A 20876-nucleotide genomic window follows, 5' to 3' on the forward strand; every position below is an offset into this window, starting at 1 on the left:
ACAACAGGAAGCATCTTCTGCCATGCAATTTATGGTGATTTGCAGAGTATAAATGTAGATCTAGATTCTTAGCAGGCTGTCTCCAAGCCACCAACAGTGGGTTTTGACTGATCTAATTATATTTTGATGGCTCATGCTGAAAGTGAAAAGCAAGAGAGGGCAACATATGATCAAATGGAGTTCTTATGAAAGTATATTTTCAGTCATGAACTGAGGTATTTAAAACTATGTTAAAATCAAACAATGGAAAATCCAGGAAAGTTGCTGCTCACTACATTGCGGAGATACTGATCCACAGATAGGCACAACAAAAAGACTTTCACAATTAAAGCTTTTGGCCACTGGGCTTTATCAACAATAGACACACATACGCACACACACACACTCACCCAAACGCAACTCACACACACGACTGCAGTCTCAGGCAACTGAAATACTGCCTGAGACTGCAGTCATGTGTCTGAGTTGCATCTGCATAAGTGCATATGTGTGCAAATGTGCGTCTATTGTTCACAAAGGCCAATGGCCGAAAGCTTTAATTGTGAAAGTATTTTTGTTGTCCCTATCTGTGACTCAGCATCTCCACTATATGATGAGTAGCAATTGTTAAAAGAAGTACTTGAGCTAGTGTGAGGAATGAATTTTTAAATGATGGAGAAAATGAGAGAGCAGATAGATCAATCAGGTGCCAAAATGAAAAGTTGAATAGACCAATTAGGAAAGCCAGATGCATTGTTGATTTCACCTAATCCAGGAATTTGATGTATAACAAAAAATTCTAGATATTAAAGTGACCATAAGCTGTGAACAGAAGCCTAAATTTAAAGCTGAAGTGAAAGATGACAGCAATTATAACATTTTATGCTAGAGATGGTCACATCTAAGGTGTGAGAATATAATGTCTCCCTTAAAGAGAACTGAACAATGAGACTTCAGGCCCATATGCATTGTCAACTACTTCACTAAGAATCCAAAGTTTCTGGAGCTATGGAAGCAGTGATTAATGCTGCAGCAACAACAGAAATATGAAAAACAGCAATATGAGGTCCAGTTGAATTATCTGAAGCAACACAAGCAGCATCAGCTCCATCTAGTTCTCGACTCACAAATTTCTTTGTGTTGAAGGTGTTAGCGGGTTTATCTATGTCATTTCAGTATATATTGTCAGCGAAGTGATGATCCTATTTAGCAAGGGGCTGATTGTTGGCTTATAGTAGATCAAATGTTAAAACACCTCTTAGGTACTTAATCATTCACTGATATTTACAGGTTGCTGACTATGCACTTTGATCACTAAACTTAAATTGTAGCTGTCAGACTACAATTTGATATAACATAAAAAATTATGCTAGTCCTATTTAGATAGAACAGGTGATCTGCAAAATCTGAGTTGCCACAGCAAATTTGAATGTTGGATTAGTGAAAAGTCTTACATGAAAGCACTCACAAGACATGTTACTGCATTTGGCATCTGACAACAAAGTGCGTACTAAAGCACATGCAATTCAGACCCAAGTCTCAATGGCATTGCCCAGTGAACTCAGTCTTTTGAAGCAACATCAGCATAGTTTGATGATGACTGTGACAAGTTTCCAAAAATAAGTGACAAAACAGCAAACACCCACTCACGAAAACATAAGGCAACAAACAGTGCCGAGAAAAGTGGTTAGCGCTATGTTCTCCCAAACATTCACATCTGCTAATGTTATCAATATAGCTGCCACAGATCTTAATTGTGGGCACATGAAGTTAGCTGCAGTGCTTGCACTGGCAGAGACTACCACTTGAAGTGTTGTGTCTGGCCTCCAAAGTACCATAAAAATGTGTGGTGTAGCAGGCCACAGTCAATTTACTCTCTATGAAGCCTTTAGTCAAGTGTCAAAGACAGTCTCACTACTTCAATTGTAATGTGTTCCTGACTTTCGCTTGCTTTATGCTTGAGCAGTTACCCTCTGGCTCCCAAACAACTTTGCTTCAGTTTATGTTTGTGCATCAGCTGGTAAGACATTTAGAGCATTTGTTTGCTTTTGGCAAGTTTGCCCAGACAAGGCTAGTGACTGATTGCAGTGCTGTTATTCTCTTCAGTCACTCAAGTAATGAAGTCAATAGTATCCTGTATCCTGTGGGACACTGAAAGCGGTACATGTAGGAAGTCTGGAAATTTTGCAAATAAATGAAAATAGCAATTTTCTGAGATCATACAGATTGTAATAGTAGTGGTCAATAATTCATCTTTCACTAAGTGTAGTATCTGTTTATGATAATAAGAAATGAATTATTTGAAACACATCATAAATTAACAGTACAATACAGACAAGTTTAAAAATTTTGATTTTGCATTTGTACAGCTTTAATAACACGAATAAAATAGTTTTATACACTTATATACAGAGTATTTGGTCAAACATGGATCAAACATAAATGAGATTATTTCATTATTTATTCAAAAACTTAATTATTTCTCATGTACTGGATTTATTTTGAAATTTACTTTTTAATTTTATTTATATTTGAGGTTATCTATTTTAAAACTGTTGATTACAAAGCTTTAAAAAACTGCTCCAAGAAAAGATCATCACTAAATAATTCATTTGTGATGTAAAAGAACTTCTCTGATAGGAGTGTTATCCTTTTCTTTTTTTAAAAAAAATGGCTCTGAGCACTATGGGACTCAACATCTTAGGTTATAAGTCCCTAGAACTTAGAACTACTTAAACCTAACTAACCTAAGGATATCACACACACCCATGCCCGAGGCATGATTCGAACCTGCGACCGCAGCAGTCCTGCGGTTCCGGACTGCAGCGCCAGAACCGCTAGACCACCGCGGCCGGCTATCCTTTTCTTCTGAGACAGTCGTGAGAAGTAACTTTGCATATAAGTGGCAGAAAGGGAGATGTGAAAATTGGTTTGGTTTTTACACACATGCTTAATGTGTCAGTAACTGTGTATTTGATGGATAGTCAGATAGAGAACATGGAATTAATGTGTCAACAGTGAATATAAATACCTGCAGCTTTTATTAATAATATCAAAACTTGACAGTAGATGAACTCAATATCTTTCTACACCCATCAGGAATCTCGTGTTCCTCAAGACTGCTGTGCCAACAATGTAAGGAAAATGTATTCCACATCAGGAACCAAGGTAAGTCAAAATAATTAGTTTCAGTTTGTGTACTGGTAACTGTAAACTATTTCTAATCTGTTACCTCTGTTCTTCAATTTTTTGTGAACATGAAGAAAATTGACCCAACCATTTCCTTGTGAAAAATCATATTTGGGAAGATATTATGAATTTTTGATGTATTTAGTACTGTTTGAGATGGTGGACATTAGAAGCTCAATGAAGAAAATTAACCCCCTATATTATAAATCACTGTAACTAAAAATACACTGATAATACCACCAGCTGGTATGGAAAAAATTGTTAACAATGACAGATGAGAAATGCAAGTATTTGGAAGCAATAAATTAAGAATCTGGCATTTAAAAAATGGAATTCAGAAAAATAGACCTTGAATGTTTTATCTGTTATAGGAATAACCACCAGGAAGTTAAAGCAAACTCGGTTCCAAGTCACAGACAGCACAGAGGTATAAACTTACATTTTATTTGATAATATCCCCACCAGCGGGTGATATAGATGTGTTACAGCTCAGGAGTGTAGTGTGCCATCACAGGCAAGGAAGGCAGGTCAAGTGGGCTTAATCACTCACAGCAACAGGCTACGCAAACTCAGTTGTCAGTAATATATTGCATGAGTAAATCCCTATCATACCTAGCTGCTTCTTGTGTACTGACCCTGCTGTGGACTTGGACTTTCTAGATATTGTTACTGGCATTCCTTTTATGCTCCCTTCACAATGATCTATGAATGTGGCTTTATTTAGGGATTACAGGCTTGTATCAAGCGATGACACAAAATATGTAAAGACAGGAGTCCTTCTGTTAATTACAAAGTGGGAATTTTTGCCGTCAATAGGATCTTGGAGTGTCCCTCTCCATTGCAGTGAAGAAAAGATGTAAACTGATACACAGCTCTCCCACTCTTGTATTAATGCATTTGGGTGGGTTTGTGGCACAAATATTGATATTAATAAATACAAACTGGTTTCAAAGTTTTGAAGAGCACAAAAGATGATCTATGAATGTGGTGAATAGAGATTTGCAAAGCATAAGATTAAGATACTGTCCACAGAGGTTTGCATAGCATAAGGTTACACATTGTGCACAGTAGTGGCTCTTGGATGTAAGTCTATAGCTCAGAGCAAGTCTTGAGTATGATTGTACAGTTAGCTGCCTTTAAGTGGAAGCATATCTTGCTGGTGTTTTGCACTTTTCATTACTCTGAATGGGGTAAACTGATGCTACAAAGAACATTGTATTCACCACTGACTGTAGAAATTATTTATTTTTCAATAGCAATTTCGGCCTAGAGACCATTTTCAAGGGGTACTGCAAAAGATTTTGCTTTAGAACAAATCAGACTTTAAAATCCTCTGGCATATATGCATATCATTGTCAAAAATAAGCCTTTTCACTGTAGGAATACCATACCATCAAACAATGATTTTCATGATGTACAGAGCTTCACACTCGTCTGATGATACAGTATTTCTACAGTGAAAATGCTTACTTTTGCTGATGACATGTATATATGTTACAGAATTTTAAAAGTCTGACATGTGATAAAGCAAAATCTTTTGTAGTACTACTTGAAAATGGCCTTTAGGCCAAAATTACAATGATGAAATCAATAATTTCTACAGTCACTGCCAAATATGAAATCCTCTAAGAAATTATGTGTGACTGTGAACCCAAATGAGGAGAAGTTCTTTGATCCTACTGAGTTCATTTATGGCACACTGGTGTATAAGGCATCACAAATTCAGTTAATTAAACACTCAATGTATTTCAGAGAATAACAGGAGATGAACTTGGCAATAAATAGTGGTGCAAAAACACATATGAACACAGTCTGCAGCACTTGAGGAAGACAAGTGGGTCAGTCATTCAAATATTGTGATAAAACAGAATCAACAACTCATCTGAACACCTGAAACCACACCATTAATCAATTTGATGAGAAACCTGAGAAATCACAAGTTAAGAGTTATATAATTAGATGGCCTAAATATATGAGGCATGGTGAATTATTAGGCTATATGCAGGTGTGGATTTGTCTTTGAGTCACTCACCAGATGTATTTATTAATGGAATAATGACAGACAATTGTGTGATCTGTTTATATTTTAATCCTTTCACATTAGAGCCAGAGGATGTTTTTGATCATCATTCAGTTTCAATAGTCAGGTGAGAATTACTTTCTGCAGTTGTGGTAGGAAAGATTGGTGCAATTCACTCTGTATAATATACAAACATCACTCCTCTGAGCTGTTGAGACAAGCCTTCCCACAGAAGGGAACTTGCGGTGTATCCATTATCTGTCTTTGGGGATACCTTCTTTCTGCTTTGGTACACACTTCACTTCACTATATTCTCCTTTCTCACTTGTACTTTCTTTTTTATCTAGGGATGCTACTGGTACAAAGCTTGTCTTGAATGTAAGAGACCCTACAGAACTTAGCTTAGAATGGCAAAAAGAACAGTGTACGAAGGATACATTGAACATGCTCCTAATGAGTGCAAAGGTACACAAAATGTTGTTACATAAGAGCATTACATGTATTATAAATATAACGTAGCTCTTGACCAAGATAAAGTTAATCTTTTTTGTATCGATTCTGTAACAAATATCAGGAATTGAAATTAAAACTGCAAGCATGAATGCAACCAATCTATTTAAGCAACACCAACTTGGGAACTATAGCTTTAAGTGGAGGACAATCACACCCACTGAGATGACATAAGTAGTGGCAAAGTTCTCAAATGCCAAGAGCATGGCCTACTCTTGATTGTCCAATTACATAATTAGCAAAACAGTGCATATAATTAGTGAAACATTTGTCTTTCTTTTTAAGAGGTTTCTACAGTTTGGAGAATTTCCTACAATACTAAAAATATCAAAAATTATTCCAGTGTACAAAAAGAGGCCAAACTTGATATCAAAAATTACTGACCAGTTTCAGTAGTTCCTATTTTCTCCAAAGTATTTGAATCTCTTATTTATAACCAACTAAACAACTACTTTGAGTCACATAATCTACTTTCTAATAGTCAATTTGGCTTCTGCAAGGGAAGAAATACTACTACTGCTGTTCTCTCAACTGATTTCAAATACTGACCAGTTTCAGTAGTTCCTATTTTCTCCAAAGTATTTGAATCTCTTATTTATAACCAACTAAATAACTACTTTGAGTCACATAATCTACTTTCTAACAGTCAATTTGGCTTCTGCAAGGGAAGAAATACTACTACTGCTGTTCTCTCAACTGTGAACGAAGTAATAATAGCTTTTGAGAATAAAAATAAAGCTTCACTTCTTTTGTGTAATTTAAGCAAGGTATCTGAGTGTATTTCTGAGGATACCTTACTTGCTAAAATCAAATTCTATGGTGTACAAGACTCAGTATTGGCAGTAATTGTGTCATACCTAAACAACAAGAAACAGCTTGTCTCTGTCAGCAATAGACACTCACAGCTGCAAGAAGTTAAGTCATGGGTCCCACAAGGTTTTGTCCTTAGGTCCTTCTTTTTTTATAATTGCAGACAATGATTAACCACACAATGTCCCCAACTACATTATTTGTTATGCAGATGACACAACTTTGCTAGCTCAACATACGAACACATTAGTTCTGCAAGGTATGATGCAAGATTGCATGGAAGCAGCACTAAATTGGTTCTCATCAAACACAGTGCTTTGCAACTCAGATTTAAAAAAAAAACACACCTGCACAAATTTGTGTTGAGTTACTTATTTAATGTGGAAACTGAGAGGCTCAGTAACAAAAGAATATTTAAGAGTTATTTATTTTTCACTCTTTCAGTCACATAGGGTACGGACTGTCAATATGAGGATATTCTTCTCACATAAGTGAAATTCTAAAAATTCAAAAGAAGGTTGTATGGGCAATGAGCAATGCTGGTAGATTTGAGCACTCCTGGTCACTATTCATACATCTCAAAATATTAGCAGTCATTATCTCTACATATACTTCTCAGCATTGTATGTGAAAAACAGCACAGTGGGTTTCAAAATGAGGGAAAATATTCACCACCATAACATTAGATGCAAAATAAAATTATATATAAAAAGCCACATGCTGGTAAGATCACGGCACCCCTATCTAATCAACAGCTTAAGAATATTTAATAAATTTTCATTTTCTGCTCAGGCAGCTCCCGTAACTAATTCAGAAGCAAGTTGTTAAGCTGTCTACTTTTTAATCCTTTTTATGATATAACTGAATTTATGAATATAAAATCAATTGACATTATAAGACTTTCATTATGAGATGTCAATGACTGTATTTATTTATTATTTTAGAGTTTATCCTCTTATTTATAGGTTCTATTTGGAATATGTTAATGCTCATTCAGTTTTAAGGTACTATTGAAGGAAAATGTAATATGCTATAAATGTAGAATACCTGTTCCACATCAGGTGGACAATGGTAAATTAAGACTCTCAGTGTGGTTTATTAACCTTCTTTCTTACATCATTGTCCTGAATCATGTAACCTTTCCCTTTTTTGTTTGTATACATGAATATACCTATATGGTTATAATAGAAGGAAACATTCCACGAAGGAAAAATATATCTAAAAACAAAGATGATGTGACTTACCAAATGAAAGTGCTGGCAGGTCGACAGACACACAAACGAACACAAACATACACACAAAATTCAAGCTTTCGCAACAAACTGTTGCCTCATCAGGAAAGAGGGAAGAAGAGGGAAAGACGAAAGGATGTGGGTTTTAAGGGAGAGGGTAAGGAGTCATTCCAGTCCCGGGAGCGGAAAGACTTACCTTAGGGGGAAAAAAGGACGGGTACACACTCGCACACACACACACACACATATCCATCCACACATATACAGACACAAGCAGACATATTTAAATATGTCTTGTGTCTGTATATGTGTGGATGGATATGTGTGTGTGTGTGTGTGTGTGCGAGTGTGTACCCGTCCTTTTTTCCCCCTAAGGTAAGTCTTTCCGCTCCAGGGACTGGAATGACTCCTTACCCTCTCCCTTAAAACCCACATCCTTTCGTCTTTCCCTCTCCTTCCCTCTTTCCTGATGAGGCAACAGTTTGTTGCGAAAGCTTGAATTTTGTGTGTATGTTTGTGTTCGTTTGTGTGTCTGTCGACCTGCCAGCACTTTCATTTGGTAAGTCACATCATCTTTGTTTTTTGAATATACCTATAGTGAGATATTGGGCTCGAAAGATTATATTTTTTCCTAATCTTCTTTGTGATAGTGGTCCAAAGGGCAAGCATTTACAATGTGTAAAGGGATCACAAGTGATTACTGGATAGTTTCATTTTTTGACAACAGTGAGACATGAGTGTCCAACTGAGACTAGGAGTGGCAACCTGAGCAGTAGGAGGACTGTAGCATGGCTGCATGAGGTTGTCAGTGGCGAGCTGAGTCACCTCACACTGGCCAGGGAGCCAGAGGCCAAGTGGTGCTGTCAGATTTGGTGTGACCAGTAGTTCGATGGTATTGGTCATCTGAGTACATTATATGGTATTATATGAAATGTTTGGCTTGAGTGTTTCTATTGAGGGAACCATATATGGTATAGAGAAGCATAACATATCTGTTTAAAGAGCACACTGTTCTGAACATTTCATTTTGACAGAACACTTGTATCAGCACCTTGCAAGTTTATGAAGATTCATTATGATGAAAAAATGTATGGACAAATATTGTAAAATTAGTAACCACTCAACCATGGGTGATACAGTAATGATCAAGGTACCATTTTAAAGGGCTTGGCATGAGCATCTGCTAATATACCCACTATTACCAGTTACATCATAATTTGCAGTTAAATAAGTTTCCTATAAATGTACTAAAATCCTGTTTCCTTCAGCAAAGATGGAAGATACACAAAACAGCAAGGTGGCATCTGTTAGGATACTGCCATATACACTACAGATATTTGTATGTTCTATGTTTTACATGATTTTTTACATTATCTCCAGCCAATTAATGTTTTAGTTATTAAAACTTCTGTAATTTAACATAACACAAAAACTGATGGCACCAGCAGAAAGGGATGTAATTTTCCATTAGAATGATGTGTAACTTTGTTTGTTATTAATAAATTTTAAGCATTGTTAATAATTTAGTGAAGGTGTGCAATCATGCTAATCATATTTTTGTGCCTAAACTACTGAGCATACAACAACTTGTTACATTTAAAATTAACCTGGATGAAAACATGCATCCTCCTGTTTAACTACATATTAGCTAGCAGTAAGAATACTGAAATTGTAACTTTGTACTGGAGTAAACTGTGAGTCTAAGGTTTTGGAAAGTTTGGCCTAATGGTATATGATGGCCATCCTGATACTAGACAAGAGACTCAGTTTTAGACCACACTAGAAGGATGACTTACATTACTCTGCATAATGAATCAGCCACATGGTTTGGTAATAACTTAGAATTATTTGATTGTATGCTTTCTGCATTTTAATAAATTTTGTTATTGAGTCACAGTTAGGACACTAGTATTTTTTAATGGTTTTCCAGACACTGATGATTTTTTGAGTGTTACGAAAAGTTGGAACATATCCAGTTTTGAATGTTGGATGAACATTTGCAACTTTGCCACCGTCAGAACTTGTATTTGTCTGCTGCTGGTGGATCATTTGTGATTTGTAATTATTGTTTTTATTTTTATTTATTTATTGCTCCGTGGGACCAAATTAAGGAGAAGTCTCCATGGACATGGATCGAGTCAGTACATGAAATTATAACACGATAATAGAAACAGATAAAATGAAATATCAGAAACATATTCAGGCAACAATTCGTAAGTTTAAATAAAGAAAATCAACAATGTAACACTGGAATTTGCTTAATTTTTCAGCTCTTCCAGGAGCTCCTCGACAGAATAGGAGGAGTGAGCCATGAGGAAACTCTTCAGTTTACACTTAAAAGTGTTTGGGTTACTGCTAAGATTTTTGAGTTCTTGTGGTAGCTTATTGAAAATGGATGCAGCAGAATACTGCACTCCTTTCTCCTGTTCTAGGCACAGTGAGGTCTTATGTTTAGTTCTCTAATGCAGTGACCATTTGGGACTCATATTTATTTTCAATCTGCTAAAGAGTATTTTATTTTGGGCATCATAAGTCAGAATATAGAAAATTTGCACTGTTATCTACAGTCTATAAGGTTTCATGTAGCAGTTACAAACTTCACTATTTTGTTTTAAACACAGTTAGTGTAGGACTTTGCTGACAGTACCAGTTAGGCTCTCAATAAGCACTAATAAAAAGCAGCTATGGAATCTGCTTAAATAAACTTTCAGTTTAATTACAAACATTCAGCCCAGCTACAATAATTTATAGTCACTAGCCCATTCATTATTGACTGATTGCATATTTTAGTGAAACTGAGAACAGTTCATTTATTAATTGTGCAGAAAGCAACAGGTGCAACCAAGCTACAGAAACCATAGAGCCCTTAACAGTAGTGTTGTTACATTCCAATCCAGCCATACATCAGAGGGCAATTTATGTATAATATTGACCCTGGGTGTTAGCTTCACAAATTATAGCTCCATAATGTATTTCTGTTTATTTACTATTTGGAAGAGGGGACGGGGGGGGGGGGGGGGGGGGGGGGAGCTGGGAGGGAGAATGTAAATTAAACAATGAAAACTCTTAGTTCTAATGAATGTAAGGGATGAGAAGATATTGTTCATGCAGTTTCCTTCCTAAACTGTAACCGTAATAAGAAAATAAAAGTGTACAGTCACAGAGGAAAGTGGATACAAATAGTTCCACTACTACTGTGCAAACGCTAATGAACACTTACCTGTTCTAACGTAAAATGTACAACTACTAAGAGAAACAGTAAAAATCTATAGAACCTGGAATAGAAAGAGGTTGATACAGATACACAAAAAAGTGAGATCATTATATACATACTTCCCTGAGGAAATAAAGGCTGAAAATTGTCACCTGATGTTGGCCTAAGAAGCTGAAAGACAATTCATGTTAAAATAAATAATATTTACAGAATGTTGGGAAAGTGTTTCCTTTTTAATACTATTGTCATGTTTCATCAAATGCCAATGGAGAACTCAGTTAATGTCATAGTATTTAAAAATTACATATTTTGGGTAGTGTGATACGAACGTGCCAAAAACTAATAAATAAATTTCTTTTCTTAGTGTAAAGGTACTGTGGTAGTAAATGATTACAGGTGCTGACATACTTGTAAAATAACTCATTGATTATGATAAATTCTATTGTCTCCAAAGTAATTAAAGATTTTGAATGGTATGTATTAGTTACTTATAGGGGTGGCACATAAGAGGAAACAATAATTTTGCTGAATTAAACTAGCATGTGATTTGAAAATGCTTGTTCAAAGAATATAAGGGCTATAGACAAAGGAATACAGGATGGGCAGATAGAGGTGATTATATTTCTGTTTGTCTGTATACTGACAGTACCGGTATGTATGTGGGTTTCAGAAAATAGTGTAATAGTCACTAGGATGTGGTGGGGGCTCTGTCTGTGGCAATAACAAACATTCAGTCTCTACTGTCAGCTGTTTATACTCACTGAAAAAGGCCTTCAGTGATAGATACAGAGTCAAAGGAGTCATCAGGAGAACCAAGTATTTTAAAAAAATCTTGTAAAAGGCAAATTTACATGTTAAAAAATCATGTGTTTATTGAGTAACTGATTTGAAGCTGATAAGTTTTTGTAAGCTATAATATTTATGAAATTCTAGAAAACATTCTTTTAACTAATCGATGTCCTAGAATTTTTAGAAGACAAAGGACTTAAAAACAACTTGCAAGATTTTATGGAACTGAAATAAACTAGAATAAGCAGTCAGGTTCAAGTTAGATGATACATCAAAGAAGCAATGACAATTATATGGTTGTAGAATAAGAAAATTATTGCAAGAAATAGAAAGAACTGTATTATAAGTAGAAGGAAGTTATTTGTAGGGTATGTGATTGTTTGACATGTAGATAGGTTACATCCACTGTGACAAGAAAAGAGTCAGGACTAAGGAACTGTTGAAAAGCTGTGGAAGAATTGGTAATTATTTTGGATAGAAGAAGGGAGACTGGTCATTTGGTTGAAGATACTGGTAAACCTGGGTAAGAGATATTTCAATGGGAGTGATGTAACCTGTCACTAATTGGGAGACAATTGGAGTAGGGTTTGTGGAGTTTTGGAAGCAGATACAAGGCAAATGTGCCCAGCATTCCTATGATGAGGAGGCAGATGAGTTCAAGTGTCAGGTTTTGGGATGGGCTTAATTTTCTAATGAGCCATGTTAGTCTTATGGAATCAGATAAATGTGGGATGATTAGTACAGTAAGTTGAGAATGTGTTGAACTTATTAGGAGCAATCAAAATGTTAAGTTTGGGATAGGTTTACTGCATCATAAATAGGTTTTTGTTTCCACAGCTATGATGTTGGACTTATTAGGAAAGTTTTTGGGGAAATAAAATAGAGCCAGTTTTGAGGTCAGGAATTCTGGAAGGTTACATGGAAAGGACGGGGGAAGGATTAATTGTATGACAATTAAAACAGTTTCAGAGAAAGTTCTAAATGTGATTAGTGTAGCAGTGGTCAGAAGCAAGGGTGGGGAAGGAAAGCTTTCTCTGGTGGTAATGAGTAACAGAAGGGAGATTCTTGAGAAGATCAATAGGTTAAACACCAATTTGCAGTTGAAGGTGGGAGAGTATTAAAACTTCTCGATACATTAGGCCTTTGAAGATAATCTGATGATATTGTTAAGAGATGGAGGGTGAAAGAAGTTTCTGGGAATGTAGAGTTCACGAAGGCAGGGTCTGGGAGCTACGAGGGTTTGGTACAAGAGGCAATTAAATGAAGTAAGAGTTTGAATGGTATTGAAGGTTAGCAACATATGTAATAAGAGAGGATAAAGTTTATGAGAAAGGATGTCTTCCACCAAAGATAATAATGTTCATTTAATAATTTTATTCATACAAAAGTGACACTTCAAATATGACTTCAAATAAAACAGGTATACAGGGTGTAAATGATAATTGGTTGGTTGGTTGGTTGTTTGGGGAAGGAGACCAGACAGCGTGGTCATCGGTCTCATCGAATTAGGGAAGGATGGGGAAGGAAGTCGGCCGTGCCCTTTCAGAGGAACCATCCCGGCATTTGCCTGGAGTGATTTAGGGAAATCATGGAAAACCTAAATCAGGATGGCCGGACGCGGGATTGAACCGTCGTCCTCCCGAATGCGAGTCCAGTGTCTAACCACTGCGCCACCTCGCTCGGTATAAATGATAATTATTTACAACATACCACAGGGGTGTAAGGGAACTGAAGATGAGCTATTTGATATAGTAGATGACCTGTGGTCTGTCAAACAAGGAAACAAGCTCAAATTGGTCTATAAATGCCACCTAAGTTGCAGAGCTTGCATGCTACACAAGAATTTCAACATTTGGTCACATTCTTACATTTCTGGCTGAGTCAGCCATTTCATTAAGATCATTAATTTAAACTTTCCTGTAACAGAAATGAAAGAAAAAAGACTCTGTAAACTTCATGCAAAAACTAATTACATTTACAATTCAGTCTTAATATAATCCTTACAAGGACACTAATTTTGTAGTAAGAGGACCAGACAAAAAAATTATTTAACTGTTGATTTTTTGCTGTTAAAATCTAGAAAATTTTGAGGTACAATTTAAAAATTTGAATTTTGCATTTCGTAAGTGCAAGAGCAAACAATTTGTAATACTCAAGGAAGATTGTAGCCAAAATCTCATGTGGCTTGCATATGCTGTACCTTATGGGGCTTCTGTAGGCCAATTTGAGGCTGTTTCCTAGCTTGACAGAGCAGAAGTGTCCTATATCAAATAGTATGTCTCAATTTAACATACACTATTATAGTACACTGTAAACAATTACAGTTTACACAACGTATATAATTAAAATATGGCTTCAAATTAAAGGGGTGTGTATAATTACAGTACCTGCACTTGATGAGTCACAAGCAGCACAGTTTTGTCTTTGAGGGCAGTAAGAATACATTTCTCAAAAATATGAGCACCAACATGAGCGTCAACAGCACTCAGTGGATCATCCAAAAAGTATATGTCTCTAAATGGGCCAAAGAAAGAAGTCTGTGTGGGTCATATTATCTCAAGGGTGTAAACTATGATTTAATATTTTTTGCAAAGGATTTTTAACTATTATAAATTTTCAAAACCAACTGATTACTTTAGCATTAGTTAACTGTAATGGAATTTGACACACTTCATCATTTAAATCATGGTATTACACTTACCTGTTGGAGTACAATGCCCTTGCTAAAGCCACCCTCTGTTTCTGTCCACCAGAGAGATTTATGCCTCTTTCTCCAATTTCAGTTTCATCTGCTCCTGGCAGTTGTTTAACGTCTTCCACTAGTGCACAGCTATAAACAGCTTCATAGTACCTGGGGAATTGTCTCTCTGATATTACGAAATCAATGGAATGAAATGAAATATTACTATATAAGGCCTCATTATCACTGACAAGCTAATCACTACTAAAGAGACATAAATAGGTAACATCAATTACTTTCACCAACACACATCTATGAAGTACTTATACTTTTCTTTGAATTACTCTTGTGTGAAAGTGCACACACACACAGACACACACACACACACACACACACACACACACACACACACACACAAATAAAGCAAAAAATACAATTTAAAGACCTGAAATCACTGCAGAGTTCATGACTGTTTGTCAGAATAAAAATATAACTTCTAATTATTTGTTTTTAAAATTCTGTGTGTGTATCTGAAGAGAGAGAAGAGAGCGGGGAGGGGGGGGGGGGGGGGGGGAAGGAGCATGTGTAGAATTCAGGCTTAATCCCTGGTCTTGTCACACAGATTCCTTGGCGAAAGGATTGTAATGGTGAGCACTCAGCCCTGTGAAAATTATTTATGATATCCATGCAGAAGAAGCACTAGTACAAAAATCTGACAAAAAACTGCCAAACAACAATGTGGTAGCTACTTGCCCTTCCAGCACTGCATTTCAGTGACACCTTAGGCAAAAAAGGCAATGGTCAGTAGAAGCGTCACATAGGCTCCTGGGCCTCATCACTGTGTCTTTTTTTTTTTTTTTTTTTTTTTTTTCCTGAGTTATGTAATTTGTCAGCAGCTGCTTGAAAGACAATAAAAGATGAGTGCTCATTTCTGAGGAATATTATTTCTACCCTATATTTAACTGTGACCAGTGGTCTGTTACTTATCTCAATTTCCTTTCTTGATTGTTGAGTTACATGAACATTGTGTTGCTTCTACAATTTCTGCCTTAAAGTACCACAGACATCATACTCAATTTGAAAATGTCTGCTTGTGTCTGTGTATGTGCGGATGGATATGTGTGTGTCTGCGAGTGTATACCTGTCCTTTTTTCCCCCTAAGGTAAGTCTTTCCGCTCCCGGGATTGGAATGACTCCTTACCCTCTCCTTTTGTCTTTCCCTCTCCTTCCCTCTTTCCTGATGAAGCAACTGTTTGTTGCGAAAGCTTGAATTTTGTGTTTATGTTTGTGTTTGTTTGTGTGTCTATCGACCTGCCAGCACTTTCGTTTGGTTAGTCACATCTTCTTTGTTTTTAGATATATTTTTTCCCACGTGGAATGTTTCCCTCTATTACATATATATATAAATATAAATACGGGCAATCCTGGAGGAAATGCTTCCTGCGTAAGGCAAAAAGGCCATCTCAGCTGTTTAGCTAAAAGAATTTCATATGGTTTTGTATGGAATGTATTATATTTCAAGCTAAAACATATAAAAATAAGTCACTTCAATTTCTTTGTTACAATCGATATGTACTAACTCTGTATGTACAGTTAAAATTACTTTTCTTTTAGAAACATTTGATATTACAAAATATCTGGCACACTTAAAATTCCTATTATTAATTGCACAATCAGACGATATTTATTAAATTTGTTTCTGGATTCATTTATAAAATAATGATATAATTTGGTGAAGATTCTTCTTTTGTCAAGAAAGTTGTAAATTCTTTGGAATATTGTTACTACGGCAGAATGAGGTAGTAGTGGTCACGCCTTGGACATGATCGGACATGTTTTTAATTTAGGAAATAACAATGTAATTTTGATTTAAAAGTGGAGACTGTAAAGATGGTGCAATATAGAAAAATGTGACATAATGAAAAAATTACAGAAACAGAAATTATGAAGCAGGTTTACTTCAGGATTATCATGTCATTTGGAACCTACAACGTCAAAAATTTCAGCATCAAGAATCAACATCTAGAGTTGATGGACTGGAGACAACTATGAGAAAATAAGGTAAGTAAAAAGTATATTTGTAAATCTTACTCCTCTCAAATGTTATTAGAAGAGTTAGATATTTTGAAGAGTTAAAATCAATAGGTGATGTGAGGGAGGGTAAGATTACATGGTCCAGGGTGGTCCAGCAGTTTCTTCACTACAGTTTGTCACAGACCATGCAGACAGATAGCTTGTTGGTTGTCATGCCCACATAGAATGCGGCACAATGGTTGCAGCTTAACTTGAAGGTCACATGACTGGTTTCACATATAGCCCTGCCTTTGATAAAATAGGTGATGTTTGTGACTGGACTGGAGTAGGTCATAGTGGGAAGATGTATGGGAAAGGTCTTGCATCTACAACTACTACATGGATGTGAGCCGTGAGGCAAGGGGTTGAGAGCAGGGGTTGTGTAGGGATCGATAAGGATATTGTGTAGGTTCAGTGGGCAGCAGAATAACACTGCGGGAGAGGTGACTGGAGAGATAAGGCATGGGAGATCTGTTTTTGTAGAAGGTTGGAAAGGCCTCAGTGAGACCACTGATATATTTTGAGAGGGACTGCTTGTCACTACAGATGTGATGGCCATGGGTGGCTACGCTGTACGGAAAGAATGGGTGGCAGCTGTTGAAGTGGGGTATTGCTACACGTTGGTAGGTTTCATATGGAAGGATGTACTAATGTAGCCATCTTTGAGGTGGAGGTCAACATAGAGGAAGGTGCCTTGTTGAGTTGAGGAGTACCAGGTGAAGTAAATAGGGGGAAAGATGTTGAGGGGAGGAATGTGGATAGGATGTCCTCAGCCTCGATACAGATCATGAAGATGTCATCAGTGAATTTGAAACAGGTGAGGGGTTTGGGTTTCTGTACGGTTAGAAAGGATTCCTCTAGATGGACCATTAATAGGTTGGCATAGGATGATGCCATGTGGGTGCCCATAGCGTACCCCAGATTTGTTTGTAGGTGATGCCTTCAAAGCAGAAGTAAGTATTAGTGAGGATTCATGGTGACAACGAAAGAGGTTATATGTTTGAAATCCATCAGGCATTGGGAAAGGTAGTGTTCAATAGAGGCAAGGCCATAGGCATTAGGGATGTTAGTGCAAAGAGAGGTAGCATTAACAGCAATGAGCAGGGCACCATGGGGTAAGGGAACAGGAACTGTGGAGAGTAGATGGAGGAAATGGTTACTATCTTTCATATGGGAGGGTAGGTTGCAGGTAATAGGCTGAAGGTGTTTGTCTATGAAAGCAAATATTCTCTCAGTGGGAGCACAACAATAGGTCACAATGGGGCATCTTGGGTGGTTAGGTTTACGGGCTTTTAAGAAGTATGTAGAAGGTATGAGTGTGGGAGTGGTAGGGGTGAGGAGGGAGATGGACTCTGGGAAGAGATTGTGGAATGGGCCTAAGGATTTGAGGAGGGACTGGAGATCCTGCTGGATTTCTGGAATGGGGTCACTATGGCAGGGAGGGTTTGTAGGTGGATAAATCTGACAGTTGGTGCAGTCCTTCCACCAGGTTACTCTTGGAGCTCAAAACAACAGTGGTGGAGCCTTTGTCAGCAGGTATGATTATTTATACAGGTGGGATCAGTTTCTAGGTGGTGGATTGTAGTTCTTTCTGCGAATGTAAGGTTAGTGTGCATGTTGAGGGATTTGGGGAACGATGCCGAGGCAAGGTCTGAGGTTAAGAAACTCTGGAAAGTTAACAGGAAGTGATAGGGGTAGGGGGGGGGGGGCAGTGGGGGGGGGGGGCAGTGGGGGTGTATCATGTGCATCACGGTAGGATAGAGGAGTGAACTGAGTCAGTCAGGGTTCAACATTGGTCTGTGGCTGTGGTGAAAAAGTGTTTCCACTGTAGGTGTATGATTGAATTTGGAAGTGAGGCAAAAACTTAGGCCTTTGAAAAGAACTGATACTTCTGTGGGACTAAGGCTTTTGGAGGAAAGGTTCGCAACACTGTTTCGGGTCAGTTTAGATTCCGTATGGTGGTAGGAAGGAGTTTTTTAGGGTTTGGCAAATGTAGTAGGTCTGTGAGACAGGGAATTATCAGCTATGAAGGCATGAAGGCATGTGGGGGAGGTTTGGAGGTTGTTGTAGAGGTGGTGGATAGTGGCAGTTCAAGATGGGAGTAGGAAATAATCTGGCTGTAAAGTTATTTGAGGTGGCATTGTGCATGCTGCTCTAGTTCCTGAAGGGCAAGAGTTTCAAAGTGTGATATGGGATCCAGGAATTTGGGATTGCATAGCAGGAGAATTTTACGGACGGAGAGACATGTTGCATGGAGGTTTTGGCCTGATTGACATGGTTTTGCAGGACTTTTGGTGAGCGTTAATAACTGCAGAATCTGAACAAATGGAGGTCATTGTGGAAGGAGGGGTTGCGGCCGAAGATGGGTAATTTGATGGTAAGGCCATGAGCCTAGTGACAACACAGGAACAGTATGTGGGACTGGGTTCTGGCTATGGATAAGGAAACTCTTCTGTATTGATGCAAAGAGAAGGAGTAAGAAGTCATGGTGCAGGATAAAAACGCATAAAAACACATAAATAAAGTACAAGTACATCCAAAAACATTCACAAAAGTATACCAAAACATATGGGAAAATTCATGAAAGGATGAAACGAATGAAATATGGGGAAACAAGATGAAATTGAGGGAGTAGACCAATAGCAAAAGGTAAAAACCAACTGAAATTGGTGTGAAAATACTATGAGATCAAAGAAAAAAACAAATAAAAAGATTGTAATGTGGGTTGCAGATCTGTGAGTGGATAAGTGTGAAGAAGGGGGACGGCAGATGTGACTCGATAACATAAAGTTGGAATGGGTGAGCTGGAATAGAGAGGAAAAGAAGTGGAGGGGTGGGGGAGGGGTGGTAGAGTGAGATACAAGTTTGTGTGGCACAGGAAGAAAGCGAAAATATATGAGAGTGACACAGGAAGAAATCGAAAATATATGAGAGTGACACAGGAAGAGTGATCACTCTGATTGTCTAGGATTAATGATATCAGTGGGAGTAAATGTGGAAGATGAGTTGGACCACCCAGTTGTTGAGCATGCTGCACAATACAATGTCCTTCATTTCAATGACTGCTTCACAACCTGTGCCATCTGGAGCATTCTCACCAACACCAGCTTTTCTAAACTGCATGGATGGCAACTCTTCCTACAATATAACCACCATTCCCGTAACCCGCCTATCCTCAACTATCGTTAGTCATTGCTGGTATCCATCTATCCCCTTCCCTGTTCCCTTTCCAGCATTACACAGGCCTCTATTCCACCAAAGCACCCTCAGTCTTTTTACTTCTCTCCTCCCCCCCCCCCCCCCCCCCCCAGCCCCTGCTCTACATCTAACCTCCGAACTGCACCTAGCTGCCCTATCCTCTCCCCACCTCATCACTGTATGCTCCCACAAGCAGCCTTTACCAGTTTCCAGCCATACTCTACTATCCATCCCCCTCCTTGCCCCAGCCTGCTCCTTACCTCCACCACCCAGATGCTTCTCACATCATGGTCTGCTGCTCATAGTCTAGCCAGAGATGGTGGTCACGTGTGTGTGTGTGTATGTGCGTGTGTTTTGTCTATTCTGATGAAGGCCAGTTTGGACAAAAGCTTTGTTTAACAGTCTTTTTGTTGTGCCTATCTGCGACTCAGCATCTCCATTATATGGTGAGTAGCACTATCCTTTCCATATTGTTATCAAATACATTAATGGCATAGACACAACAGCATAATCCTCGAAAAATAGTGACTTTATATACACAGTGCTAATGGTAACAGTTCAGACAAGAGTTGCTTATGATAATACATTATCTAGATAATTCACCTATCAAACTCATTAAATGAATAGAAAGAATAATAAAAATAAATTTTAAGAAGATTCAGTTTAGACAAGACAATGGAATTTTGATTTCTTAGGCTTTTGAGCACTACTAGGAGCAATAAAGATTTTGGTACCAGCTTACATTGCACCCTTTTGCAGCAGTGACAGTTTTTTACTATGCTGACAGACTGGTCTCTAACCTAGCTCAAGGCCTAACACATCAGCTATTATGTTTAAAGGATCCCTGAAACTTGCAAATGGCACTAAATTTAATAGTTGAGTGATTACAAAGCTATTAAAGAAGTAATGGCTAATTAGAAGTTTAGTTATAGTGCATCTGTAGCTCTAGAAGTGCTAGCAAAAGTGTTTATAACAATGAAGATAAAACATATCAAAGTGGAGTCAATCCACCTATTGTCGACCTACTGGTCTTAAATAACCATTTTCCCCTGATCTTTGATCTAAATCTATTTATACACACTAGGGTGGAGGCAGTGTGTGCCCAAAAATGCCAAAATATAGCTCATACAATGTTTCAAATAATTTTCTTGTGCGTGTAATAATTTACAATGTGCTGATTAT

At 37.6% G+C, this 20876-nt stretch overlaps 1 protein-coding gene across 7 annotated transcripts in view; it reads right to left on the bottom strand.

Moving 5' to 3' along the window:
* LOC126186509 (ATP-binding cassette sub-family C member 5-like) overlaps nucleotides 1–20876 on the bottom strand; it is a 532505-nt gene that overhangs the window by 167352 nt on the left and 344277 nt on the right. For all 7 annotated transcript variants that reach the window (XM_049928217.1, XM_049928221.1, XM_049928220.1 and 4 more), the window contains 2 exons: nucleotides 14445–14594; nucleotides 14131–14257 (listed from right to left, as the gene is read on the bottom strand). In XM_049928217.1, coding sequence (XP_049784174.1) covers nucleotides 14131–14257; nucleotides 14445–14594 — 277 coding nt within the window. The remainder of the gene's footprint in view (nucleotides 1–14130; nucleotides 14258–14444; nucleotides 14595–20876) is intronic.

This window comes from Schistocerca cancellata, chromosome 1 (assembly GCF_023864275.1).
Source record: "Schistocerca cancellata isolate TAMUIC-IGC-003103 chromosome 1, iqSchCanc2.1, whole genome shotgun sequence".
Lineage (NCBI taxonomy): Eukaryota > Metazoa > Arthropoda > Insecta > Orthoptera > Acrididae > Schistocerca > Schistocerca cancellata.